The following is a 13,197-nucleotide window of genomic DNA, read 5'->3' as shown; positions in this document are numbered from 1 at the left end:
GGGCAGAAGGCTAGCGAGCTCTAGGGAAGGCCACAGAGACCTGCCTTTCCTTTTTTCTCCTGGGCAGAGCATTAACCAAGAGTAACCACCCAAAGGCTGGTCATCTGCTCCCGCTGTCCCCCACCAAATGATCTTTCCTGTCTGCCTCAGAGCCATGTCCCTCGAATTTAGGACAGAAACTCAGGCTGCCTCATTTCCAATCTCCCAGAAGGAACAAATGGAGGTGCCCAGAGGAAGGCCTGCAGCCCAGAGGCTGTGGGACATTCCGAGGCCCAAGCCACCTCCCTGCCCCTGCTGCCTGGTGGAGGAGGCAGGTGAGCAGGGAGAGGGCGAGAGCAACCTGCAGCATTTTGCTGTGAAAAGACAGCTTTCCCATGGGTGCACACAGCCCCAAGGGGCTGGGGACCCGGACTTACTCCTCAGAAGGGAGAAACTCCAGTGAGTTCTGAGAGAGGGGAGAGCGGCCCCTCCTGCCACATGTCCTGACTCATCCTGAACGAGGCCCCAGCTCCTCGTGCAGCCCGGACCCATGGCTGACTGTTACTCCTGAGTACACATGATACCTGTCACTAGAGGCGTTTCCCTGCAGGGTTACTCCGCTGACATCAGAAAAGGGAGAAGAGCAGCCCCTCGGCACCCTCCCCATGAGTTTTTGCTCCAATTCTCAACAACGCAACCCTGGATCAACTGTGTCCATCCTCCTTTCAGAGCACGCAGCCTCAAAGGACGGCCCACCGCTGTGGGAGCGGCCAGCAAAGTTCTGGTCCATCCCCGTCACACGCTGAGGGCCCCAACCCCTACTGAACGTCCACGCATTCTGCTGGTCTGAGGGGAGCCAGTGCTCCTCGGAGCCACAGGCTGCTCCGGGCGAGCCGCAGGCCGTCAGAGAGCGACAGTCCTCACGCCATCGCGCACTCACTGAGAGATAGTTCCACACTGGCAGACCCGAGCGAAGAGCCGTGGTGGGAAAGTGACCCCAGGATGCACGTGCAGCACTGGCCACACTGGGGTTCTCGGGACAGGGCGAGCGCTCCACGCACCTTATTGAGCTCCCTCAGTTTGCTCTTGGCGACAGCTGCGTCTTCCTGCTCTGTGGCCAGCAGCTTTTCCTTCTCTTCAAGCTGGCGTTTCAGAATTGCCACAGGGTCACCCTTCTGAGTGGCCTAGAAATGTGCACAGAGCCATGTCAACAGAGGGCACGGACAGACACCTGGTTTGTCCCCACCCCAGCTATCAGACTCTGACCCAGGACAAGAGCAGCAGCCTGTTGATGTGGCGGCAGGGGCTTCAGGACGAGCGGGTCCATCCTGACTCCAGACCCTTCCAGGGGAAGGCGCCCCGGCTCCAGCCGCCCGGTTTGCAGGGCCTCCAGCGCAGCGTGCGAGGAGCTGTGTAGGCCAAAAGCTCTGTCTCTGAGGTAATTTTCAGAAGCATGGTGCTTCCCACTAACTCAAGTCAACAGTGGCCAGGGCCTCTTCCTGCCCCACTGAGGGGCAGCTGGCCACTGTTTCTGGCCTGGTGCCCACCCCTTAGCTGCTGTGGGTAGCTGCAGGCTGAAGTGTGGAGGCTGTGGGAGGGGAGGGGCACTCTGGGGACAGTGGCCTGAGCTGAGCCTGGGCTTCTCTCCTTGGAGGAGGAGGGGTCTTCCTGACCTCCGTCAGCCACTCATGCCCAGGTCGCCCCCGTGCTCAGTGGGCGAGGAGCTCCCTGCCACTGCATGACACACATCACACCTCAGTGAGGGCCAAGGGCAGTAACCTCCACTGGCCTCGGAGCAGGGGCCACTGGCCTGGCTCTCAGGACACCCCAATATCTCTAACCACTAAGGTGCCACAAAATTCTCCAGCAAAATTACCGACAATTCCAGCTGTGATCAAGGAACAAGCATGTCCACGTAGCACCTCCTGGTGGCAGCTCATTAGCCACAAGCACCAGAGGGTGGGTGCCAGCCTCTGAACTGGCCCCCAACAGCAGGAGGGAACTTGGAGAAACCCTCCAAGGTTTCTGGGCCCATCACAGGGGCCCTCACAAACACAAAAAGTTGTGTTCCCTCACAAACGAGGTATCCCTACAGCCCTGTTCTTGTACCCTGAGCCCTGGCCACAAACCAGCTGGGCCCCAGCACCTGTGTGGCACCCCCAGCCCCCCGAACCACACAGCCCTGCCTTGGCTCTTAACGGCCTCTTATTTCAGCGGCCAGGCCACGGCTGGGCTGTGGCAGAAGCTAAAGCATCCGCAGGGTGACTCATGTAGCCTGTGCCTGGGAAGGGGCGCAGGGTCCTGCCAAGAGGGGTAAGTGGAGGCTGTGCCAGGAACACTGTACAGCTTGGTAAGTCGGGTGTGGTCAGCCCGATGGGCATCGCCCAGGGGAGGCTAGGGCCCCAGGACCAGGTAACCACTGCAACTTGCCAGCCCCTGAGAGGGAGACGGGGAGGGGCAAAACCACCCTGGCCAGTTGCAGTGGCCACTAAATGTGGCTGGGGGAGGGTGAGCCCACCTTATGCCAGGTGTCCTGAATGACGCCTGCCTTCTCGGACAGGATCTCGATGAGCCGCTGGGCCTCGCCCTCGTTGAACACCATGCTTCCGACGGTGGAGACCAGGCTCTTGTAGGGCAGGTAGAGAGGGCTGTCGGAGTCTGGGGGCCCTGTGCAGCGAGAGAAGGAGCAGGCCCTCAGCCTCAGATGCCAGCAACCAAGCCCGTCACACCTGGGGCAGAGGGGCCCGTCAGAGCCGAGCGCCCTGTCCAGCTGCCCAGGGGCTTGAGAGCTCTTTCGGAGCACTGAGAAATGGCGTAAAGTACAGGTCCCCACACGACCCTAACTGCCCAAAGACAGCAGAGGGGGAAGGTCCTCGAGTGAAAACAGGCTGAGCTGTCTTGGGTCGGGGGAGATGTCCCTCCTTTTTTATCATCAAAATGAGCAGAATTAAGCAAGGCATACTTTCCCCAAAGGTGCTTTTGTTCTTCCTTCTTTTTCCAGAAAACCACTTGGCCCAGTTCTTGCCCTGCACGGCCCAGCAAGGTTCACCTCCTGCCATGACCAAACCCTTCAGCCCTGCAGGTCCTGGCTGACCAGCGAGCCCATCACTGCCCACACACACAGATGCCCCCAGCCACACTGTCACAGTCAGGGGAGAAGGATGGAAGCAGAAGGCCCATGTCTCCACGGCTGCTTCTCTGTGGTCCCCAGGAAAAGGAGGCTGGTTCCCACACACCAGGTTCAAATACCCTATTTCTAGCTCCCCCTGGATGCAGCCGAAGGCAGGTTTTAGGAGAGGGAAGGCTGGGCTGGGTTCTTCCAGAATGGGCCTGCCCACTTGTCAGTACATCAGTGACCTCCTGAAGGACACAGAGCCACGTGCCAATGACTAACTGCCAGTTCTGAAACACCCCTGGTGCCCCCTCCAAAGCTTCACTCGCATCGCAGGTTCTCCTTCAGCCTTGTAGGCCGGAAAGGGGGAATGGAGGTGCCCGTCTGTGTGGCAGCAGCCCCGCCTGAAATGTCCACCGCATGTGGAGGCCCAAATCTGCCTCAGCTGAATGACAGGGCCAAAAACGAGCCGGAACAAAGCAGCAGGCCGGCCTGCAGCAGCACCTCCAGCTAGGCCCGCCTCACCGGGGACAATGGATGGAAGGTTTCCATAGCAACCCTAAATTCTCTGGCTTGTCACAATATTTTCACTTCCTAGTCACAATATTTTCATCACAAGTCAAAGCATTTAGCACGATACCTTAACGGCGGAATGCCGGCCGTGGGCGAGCTGTTGCTGTGAGCACCTTCACTCTAGGACATCCTACCTCAGTGAAGCTCGGCAGAGCACAAACAACCAGGCTGACACCACAGGCCTAAGAGCTCAAGGGCGTCAGGAAAATGGGTATGGTGGGGGGTGCCCGTTCAGCCTTCTTTCTCTTCATTGAAATACGTATATAATACAAAATAATTTTAATGGTAAACTTACGCACACTAAGAAAAATTCTGAGTACAGTTAAGCCAAAAGAAAATAAAAACCACTCTCATGTTTGCTGTTGGGAGAAAACCCCACTGTTAGCATTTTGGTTTATGGGCTTCCTGCTTTTCCCCGTCAGCCTGCAGACAGACATGTACTGCCAGTGTCTTCTGGAAGAAGGATGTCCACTAGTTTCAGAGACATGGCTGGAGTTAGACGGGGCAGGACAGCCTCTCTGAGCTGGTCACTGAACAGACATTTTCCTTTCCTGACTGAGAAAGGTCTACTCCCCGTGCTGTCCAACATGCTGGCCACTGGCCATGTGTGGCCATTGGGCACCTGAAACGTGGCTAGTGCGAAATGTGGTGTGCCACATGTGGAAGTACACACCAGATTTCGAAGACCTGGTAGGAACAAAAAAGAATGTAAAATATCCATCAATTTTTTATTGATTACATGTTGAAATGACAGTATTTTGGGTAAATTCGGTTAAATGAAATATATCATTAAAATTAATTCCATTTGCTTTTTGTTTGCCTTTTTTGATGCGGCTACTAGGAAAGCTTCAATTACAGCTGTGGCTCACATGGCTCACATTGTACTTCCACTGGACAGGCTGGTCTACTCCTTTCCAGCCCCGGGGACCCCAAAGCGCTCCGGGCTGAAGTCCCCTGTGCCCCTTGAACACTCTCCTTGAAGACCACCCTCCTAGGCCCTGGGGCCCCCACACTGGGATGATGGGCCACAGCTGAGACGGACCGCTGTCTCCTTCAGAGGCATCACCTAGTGGTCTCGACAAATGTGCACTCCCTCCTGGAGGGCCAGGGGAGACGAACCCCGAGACGCCCTGTCCACAAAATGTTTCTGAGAGTATTCCGGGAGAGCGCCATTCTAACACACCTTCATTGAAACTTTCCAAAGTAATTATGTTAAAGTCATTAGATATTTTAGCGAACAAACTAATAAAAACTTGTAACAAGTGAAACAACCCAAAGCTGTATACAGCAAAACTGAACTCTCACTGTCCTTCCCCCTTGCCCTCACAGAAACTTCCATGGCCTTCTCCATCCTCATACAAACACTATCTTTTAAATTATCTGTAGAGAGCCACAACTGTTCATTTTTTCATTAAATGTCTTGGGTAAGAACGGTGCCATCTTTAGTCCCCTCGAGTTCCTGTACAGGATCTTTCCACCAGCATCCTAGCCAGTGAGGACCCAAAGGAAAGGGGAGTAAGACCTGGATTAGGAGATTTCATTCTCCGCAGGGTTCTGGCGGTAAAGCTCCCACCACAGCCAGTGGAGCCCGGAACACAGCCACAGCCTATCTTGCAGCCCTGCTCCTTGGTTTGTGCCCTACATTATCACTCCTCGCCATGTTCAAGAAAGCTTCAGGGAAAGTAAAACTGAAGGAAAAAGAAAAGTACTTGGAAGCAGGAAGCAGACCTCTGGACCTCTGCATGAGTCACACGTATATCCGGGCTTCAGGATCCTCTCACTGGCACCCAGGAGCCAGCCCTCCAGGGACAGAGCCCACACCCCTCGGACCCCCTGGCTCCTGCCTCACCATCGTCCGCACTCACGAAGCCGAGGGGGCAGCGCATTTAGGGAAGCCAGGACCCTGCCTCCTGGTCCCTGGGCTGAGAAGCAGGCAGCGCTCAGACACTTATGCAAGGCCTAAGTTCCAAAACGATGCCCCCATGCGACGCGCCGGGAGGCTCACCACCTATGTTCAACTTGTCTCACAGAAAGGCCTTTGGGAGTCTCTCTCGCACGGTCAACTGTGGGTCCTTCAGGGAGAACTTTCTCTGTCTGCATCATCACCAGGATCCCAATGGCCAGGTCTCAGCCAAAGGTCTCAGGGGCTCGGCAACCCAGCTGTTTCAGCGGCAGCTCTCCCGCGTCCAGCTGCTGCAGGCTCCTGCACGGCCCACACCCGGCTCACTCAACCGACAGGCAGGGCGTCAGAGCCACTCCAGGGAGCGCCTCCCAGGGGTGCCGCGGCCAGTCACCAAGGGGAGGGGTTATGGCCACAGCCCTGGACCGGCCATTAAGAGGTTCGGCTCAACTCCAGCTGTTGCTACAGGTGCCCAGCAGCCCCGCCCAGGGCAGGCTGGTCCAGGTGGTCTCCAGACACAAAGTATGCACCTACTGTGTACCTGGCAGTCTGCAAAATGCTGGCCCTGGGAAGGTAAGTTAGAGGTGGAACTGCCAGCTCCAAGAGGCAGTGGAGACACAGGACACAGCACACGTGGCAATCACGCAGCTGAGCGATACAAAGGGAACCTGGGGAGTGTGAGCTGCTGAGGAAGCAGCCAAGGCAACGACACCAGGAAAGGCTTTTAGAGCAGGGGAAGCTTGAGGCAAACACCCCTGAGCAAGGAGAAGCGAGGGCTGGGGTGTCGGGGAGGGGAGTGACAAGGACAGGCTGGTCGGCCCTCCTGATCAGGTGCAGGCCTCAGAGGAGCCACTGGACTCGACCTCTGATGGCCACGGACACTACCATCTGGTGTTTTAGATGCACCAGAGCAAAGTACAAACACAGTCCTGTGCCACAGAAGACATTTCGGTCAACAATGGACCGCATACAGGACAGTGGTCCCCTGAGATGAGCACCCAGCCCAGGTGTGCAGCAGGCTATGCCACCTGGGTGTGTGTAAGTGCACTCTGCAATTCGCCCAATGACAAGGCTGGCTAATGTACTTTTCTCACCAGGTATCCCAGTCGTTAAGAAACGCATGACTACAACGTCAAGAGCAACCCTATTCGAATCAGGCTTTTTCCTTTGGTTGGAGAAAAAAAAGTAATCTGTTAACTACGTGGGTGGTTGTGCATTTAATGATGTCTAATGGAATTTAAAAATCCCATAGATTGAATGATTTTATTTTTCTCATTATACTTGTTTTTTGCCCCAAATTTCAACAAAATCAATTTTATATCTGAAAAATAAATAACACATCACAATATTTCCTAAAGAAAGACAACCCCTGGAGGACCTCTGGACAGGACCCTTCCGTGGGCTTCCTCGGGCATACAGACAGGTCCAGCGAGAACACGTCTCAATGGGCAATCGCGTTTCTACCGGATGCCTGCAGAAAGGACAGCAGACGTGCCACGGGGGCTCCCGGCCACCGCCACTACACTTCCAGACGGCTGAATGGAGAGTTGGGGAGAACGGCATCCAGCAGCTTCTCTAAGACATGGCAGTGCCACACTGACACTTGGCTCGCTTTCCTAGGTGATGCTTTTGTTTTTTTGAAAAAGAAGAGAAGAAAAAGTTGGGGTTTGAAGAACTTATGCAGAAAGTGAGCAAAGGCTCGAAAGCCCTGGAGAGTTTTCTTGAGTGCATCGGACCCTGAGAAACTGAGTTCAGCTCGAACGGAAGTGCATCAGACAATCTCAACAAGCTCCTGTCCATGCTCAGCCCTGAGGAGGCAGAGCAGCTGCGGACAGGGCTGATGGAGACACTGAGGCTCAGGGCTCTGATCCCTGCCCTGCTACCTGCTGGCAGTGTGACTTCTGGGAAGACACAAAACAGAGCTGAGCTTTGGTTTCTGCTTTTGTAAAACAGGGAAAAGTACAAGTCCATCTCACAGACCGCTAGGGGGATAAATGCACAGAAAGGAACTTCATGCACCTCGCACCGAACCAAACACCTGCTTGAGGAGTACAACGGTGTCATCTTCCTGGTGGTGGCCCAGCCCTGGGCTTCAGACACAGCAAGCCCACAGCGCACAAAGACAGGTGGGTGGGGAGATGGGCTAGGAGGGAGGAAGGGGTGTGGGTTAGGAGGGAGGAAGGGGTGTTGTTATCATCAAGCCACACTTTAAGATGAGCGCCCCTGCTAAGCCACCTTGAGTAAAGTTTTCCCGGTAGTTCTGAAAATCCTTCCCTGTATCCAAGCCTCTGGTGACCCCTGCCCCAGGAGCTTCTAGAACATGATCCTACTTGTGCATTTCCACCTGCTCTGGCAGAGGGAGAAACGGCCTGGCGAGGCCTCACACAACAAGGAGCCGACAGGCCCCCAGGATGCTGCCAGATTCACAGATGCGGGACCTTCCTCTAACTTTCCCTCTGACCCCACTTATGACCACTTACTCGGTGCCCAGGGGCTGGGACAGGCCTGACAAGAACTGGACACTTTCTTTCCTCAGTCTGGTACCCTCCTGCCAAAGGAGCAAGGCCGTCTCTCTGCTGCTCAGAGGATGCCCGGCACTGTGGGCGGGGCTGGGCTGCCTCACAGCACCAGCAAGGGTAGGAGTTGTGCTTTGGTCCAGTGAGGGCCTGTTTATTCAACTCAGAGACAAATAATGGAGTTTTTGTTTCTTTTCCATTAAAAAAATAATACTGTTATAGAAAAACTGGAAAATGCAGAAGAGTAAAGGGAAGATATTAAACTTAACCCATAGTCCTAGCCCCAAAGATGGCCTCTTTCTCCCACGTGGACTTGTGCATGAGTCTGACAGTTTAACTCGGTCATTGTGGGGTCATAAATGCCTGTATCTGTGGGCATTTTCTACCTCCTGGATGTTGGCTGATATGTCATGGCCTTCTGGCCCCAGAGTAAACAGCCTGCATCCACGGGAGGGGAACTGGGGTCTGGCATAAAGCCAGTCCAAGAGGGAAGGGCCAGGCCCAGTGCCCACCTGGTCTTGGCCTCACTCAGCAGCAACACTGCATGAACCAAGCTCTAGAGGAAGCCCAACGTTCTAGACTTGTACCAAATGTGGAGTTTCCAGAACGTGCATCCTGTACTTCCCCAGTCTGTCTTTGGTTCCTCCAGGGCCTAGGCCTGCACTGCATTAATCTGGACTCGCTTGCAGGTGCGGGAACGATTGGCTCTCCTGAGAGTGTAACACTATCACGTCCATTAGCACCTGCCCGGTGCAGAGGAGGCAGGCCGGCATGATTATGCAGGAAAAAACTAAATCCGAGGACAAAAACAGATTTTTAGGAAACCACCACTATGTTCACACACTTCTCTACAAGAAACGTGGCTTTTCCTAATAAACACCCTGAACGCTTGCTCAGGGAACTATCGGAGAACGAACCAGCAGAGGCCTGGACAGCGCTGCGAACACACAGAAGCTTTAGTTCAGAGAAATTTCCACTTCTCTGTGATTCCGTGAACTCCCTCTTCTCCAAACATTTAGAAAAGAATCTGTGCCTTTTGTAGCAAATAGCAATTGTTTTCTCCTTATTCCACACTTGGGTTTATAATGCCCCCCGAAATCATCACCATTTCCACAGCTCCATGTGAGCAGTAGTCAGACAGAGGGCACTGGAAAACACTCGTGTGGGTCTCGCATCATTCTTCGAGAATAAAGGTAAATGGTGAAATGTCTTTGGAAAGCAATGCAGCACTGTCTTCCTAAATTAAAAACGTGCCTACCTTTTGACTTAGCAATTCCATATCTAGGAATGTACTTTATAGAGATACTCACACAATGCCATACATTTGTAACTGCAGCATTAATTTTAGCAGCAAAAATCTGCACACTACTTAATGTCACTTAAATAAATTACCATACACTCATACCATGGACTATGATGAGCTGAAAGCCGCAGCCTTGTAGGTGCAATATGGAAAGTGTTGTGACCAGAACGCTGGTAAGCAAAGAAAGCAAGTCCCAACGCTGTTTCCACGCGTGCTGGGGTGACGAGCAGAGCCTCTCCAGGGATCACCCGGGAAGTGGGTGGTCACTGGGACGGAGTGGAAAGGAAGACTTTCAATTTTCCCCCTCCGGCTTCTTACACTGTTTGAGTTTTGTTTGCCAGAAGCACATACTTCTACAATAGTAAATTCTAGAAAGCAAGGGATTAGGAAGGCAGGCGTTCACTGTCAAAGCCGGCCTTAGACAAGTGGTAAAAACCTGTCACATGACCCCAATTTGCTCTTGTAGGAAAATCAGATCAGAAATTCTGGAATAGTTCCAACTCTGGCCTGCAGAAGCAGGCCGTGTGCCACCTCCACACCTGCCAGGTCTCTCTCTGGGGCTCCTGTCAGTGGGGGCCCCGTGGGATGACAGGGGGATGGGAGACCCTGCCATGGTTCACGGCACGGTACAGTGTGAGAGGCACTGCACGAGGGGACCTGCACTGCTTCTGAAGACACAGACTACATCTTGATCTCACGGAGCTGGGGGTGGGGAGTGGCTGTGTCCACTGTGAGGGCCCGAGGACGGCCTGACACACCAACCAGAGGACAACACACATGCAAATTCAGGAAAACGAAAAATCAAGTATGGGAAAGCATTTTCTCCCTGTCTTTAGGCTCTCAGATACGCGGAAGAATAAGGAACGTCACCTTTCAGGTGCCCTACCAGCCGCACACATTACCCTGTGCGAATGGGTTTTCATTCCGGTCCTTTCTAACAGAAAGGTCTTTGTGATATTCTCACTGCAACCTCAAACGGCAGGTCCCCCACCATCTGGGCTGATCGATATTCGTTTCGGCTGCCTTTTATATTTTCTAGGGTTTGATTTCTTTTTAAATTAAATCTAATTCATCCAAACCTTACATTTTTCTAGTCTGAGCCAACTCTTCCAAACCTTGAACATACTGACATTTCTCCTCCCCAGGGGAAAGACGCTCCCTCCTCTCGCCCAAGTTCCTCGGGATGACGTGGTCTACTTCAGGACCGTCCTATTCCCTGACCTGGCTGGCCTTGGGCCAGCACCCTACTTGGAATGACAATAGTTTGGGAAGATGTTCGTACATCAAAAAGAACTAGCCGTCCAAAAGCCACTTGAAAACTGATCCAATATTCTTACCTATTTTTCTCTCCAGATGGCACTTTTAGAATAGTTTTGTCAAGTTAAGGTGGGGGGGATCTCATTTGAAATTGTGGCTGGAAGAATAATAAACCACTAAGTTAACTTGGGAATAAGTATCATTTTATCTACAAGAGTTAATCTTCCTTATCCTGGACCAGGGTATGTTTTTCTCTGTTCACATTTTCTCTGAAGCACCTCACTTGAGTCGCCGTGTGGGTTCACATAGGCCATCGGTTAGGTCTTCCTCCTAACAAGGTTCTTCACTACCTCAAATTAGGACCGTTTTGACTCTCTTTCTAATATTGTCATCCCGTTTCATGCCTTATTTCAAACGTCCAAAGCCATACATGGTAATCATGGCCTAGGACACAGCAAGCTCTATTCTGAACACACCTGCTGTGAGAGAGCCAGAAAGCAGGCTGCTTCTCAGTTCCAGCCCTGTCTGTGTGTCTCAGACGCCCCCGTCCCAAGGTCAAGTGGACGATCACCTTAACAGACAGGATGGTGTGCCTCCCTCCAGCCTGAGGAGGCAGGGCTCAGGCTGCGTGTTTGACAGGTTGACCTGACCTGTGGGGTCAGTCGGGCTGGTCCTTGACCCTCAACCGGAGGCTGCACCCACTCACAGGTGAACCAGGGTGCTGCCAGAGCAATGCCCCCCCAAAAACTGGCAGAGGAGGAAACCTGAGATAACATAATGTAGCTTCACAAAGGGGCAAGAGAGGGAAATCCAGCTAAAAACACAGGGCCCTGTGCTACCTGGCACAGGTCCAGACATTTCAGACTCCCTAAGATGCCGTGTTAAGACAAACACAATTTTCCACATCCACTAATGGCTAGTCAAAGACTTAAAAAAAAAAAAGAAAAGAAAGAAAACATAAGACTACTGTACCAAATGAATGATGAACATGGTATAGGACCTCACTGGCCTGAATTTTATAGCAATATGCACTAAAAAGATAACAGGAAAGTAATGTTCTACATTATCTAATCTATCTTATACATAATATCTATATTAATGCTCCATTAAATAAGAGGGGTGAGGGTAGCAAAGAAGGGAAGCTGAGGGGAGGAGGGTCGGTAGATGCCATTGCTCCTTAAAAACATTACCCTACCATTATTCACTCAACAAACACATAGAAAGGAATAAAGCTCTGCTAAGGTACCAGGTGAGGTGAGAACACAGAACAGGCTGACAGAATGCAGCCAGACGTCTAAATAAGACTTGCCAAGACATGGAACTGTTCTAGATTGTGTAGTGGATGGAATTACTGTGCCTAATTTTTCACTTCTCCTTGTACTCACAGCTTCTCTCATGTCAGTCTGCAGTCCCCTTCCCGCCCCTTGACTCAGGATCAGTCATATGACTTGCTCTGGCCAACAGGATGCTGCTTTGAAATTTGCCCTTTTATGGCTCCACCATAACCTGAGAAGGGCCTCTGCCCTCAGGAGTCACTGAAGCTTCAGCCAGGGCTCCAGAATGAACACATGTGGAAGAGACTTACGCTTGACTGGCAGAAGGAGCATGAAACAGCTACCCAACTGAGGCAACCCAGAGCAGTCACTCTCCAGCCAATTTAACAAAAACATGATCAAGAATGAATGGCTTTTGCTGTAAGCCACAGAATTCTGGGATGTTTGTTACACAGCCTTGTGGCAACAGCTGACTGATACAGATGGCTTCCCCAAAGGGAATACATAAGCCATTTAAAGACAGCTTGTCCCTCCAAGTTCATAAGGAAATCAAAGCTACTTACCAGGCTCACCTCTCTTCTTTGAACCAGACTTCTTCTTTGCAGGAGCCTCTTGCTTTGGTGCCTCCTGGCTTTGGACCATATCTGCATTTTTGCCCTGGACAGGAGCTGACTCTGCCTTTTTTCCCTGATTGGCAGATGCATCCACCTTTTTGCCCTGGTTCAGGGTCCCCTCTGCCTTTTTGCCTTGATGAGGGGCCCCCTCTGCTTTTTTCCCCTGGTTCGCAATACCCTCCACCTTTGTGCCCTGATTAGCAACTGAATCTGCCTTTTTGCCCTGGTTCTGGGCCCCCTCTCCCTTTTTGCCCTGGTTAGGGGTCCCCTCTGACTTTCTGCCCTGGTTAGGGGTCCCCTCCACCTTTTTGCCCTGATTCTGGGCCCCTTCTGCCTTTTTGCCCTGATTCTGGGCTCCCTCCCCCTTTTTGCTCTGGTTCGGGGTCCCCTCTGACTTCTTGCTCTGGTTCTGGGCTCCCTCCACTTTTTTGCCCTGATTCTGGGTTCCTTCTGCCTTTTTGCCCTGATTCTGGGCCCCGTCTGTCTTTTTTCCCTGGTTCAGGGCGCTCTCTGACTTTTTGTTCTGGTTTGGAGTGCCCTCTGACTTCTTGCCCTGGTTCGGGCTGACCTCTGACTTTTTGCCCTGGTTCAGGGTTCCTTCTGACTTTTTACCCTGGTTTGGGGTTCCCTCCCCCTTTTTGCTCTGGTTCGGGGTTCCCTCCCCCTTTT

General features: G+C 52.6%; 1 protein-coding gene across 1 annotated transcript in view; it reads right to left on the bottom strand.

Annotated features, from left to right (window-relative positions):
* Positions 1 to 13,197, bottom strand: part of RRBP1 (ribosome binding protein 1) — a 61,108-nt gene that overhangs the window by 25,113 nt on the left and 22,798 nt on the right. The window contains exons 4-6 of the mRNA XM_046678689.1: positions 12,478 to 13,174; positions 2,498 to 2,646; positions 1,041 to 1,163 (exon numbers count right to left, since the gene is read on the bottom strand). Of these exons, the coding sequence (XP_046534645.1) occupies positions 1,041 to 1,163; positions 2,498 to 2,646; positions 12,478 to 13,174 (969 nt within the window). The remainder of the gene's footprint in view (positions 1 to 1,040; positions 1,164 to 2,497; positions 2,647 to 12,477; positions 13,175 to 13,197) is intronic.

The sequence above is a fragment of the Equus quagga genome, chromosome 12 (genome assembly GCF_021613505.1).
Source record: "Equus quagga isolate Etosha38 chromosome 12, UCLA_HA_Equagga_1.0, whole genome shotgun sequence".
Lineage (NCBI taxonomy): Eukaryota > Metazoa > Chordata > Mammalia > Perissodactyla > Equidae > Equus > Equus quagga.
This window is presented reverse-complemented; position numbering and strand designations above follow the sequence as displayed.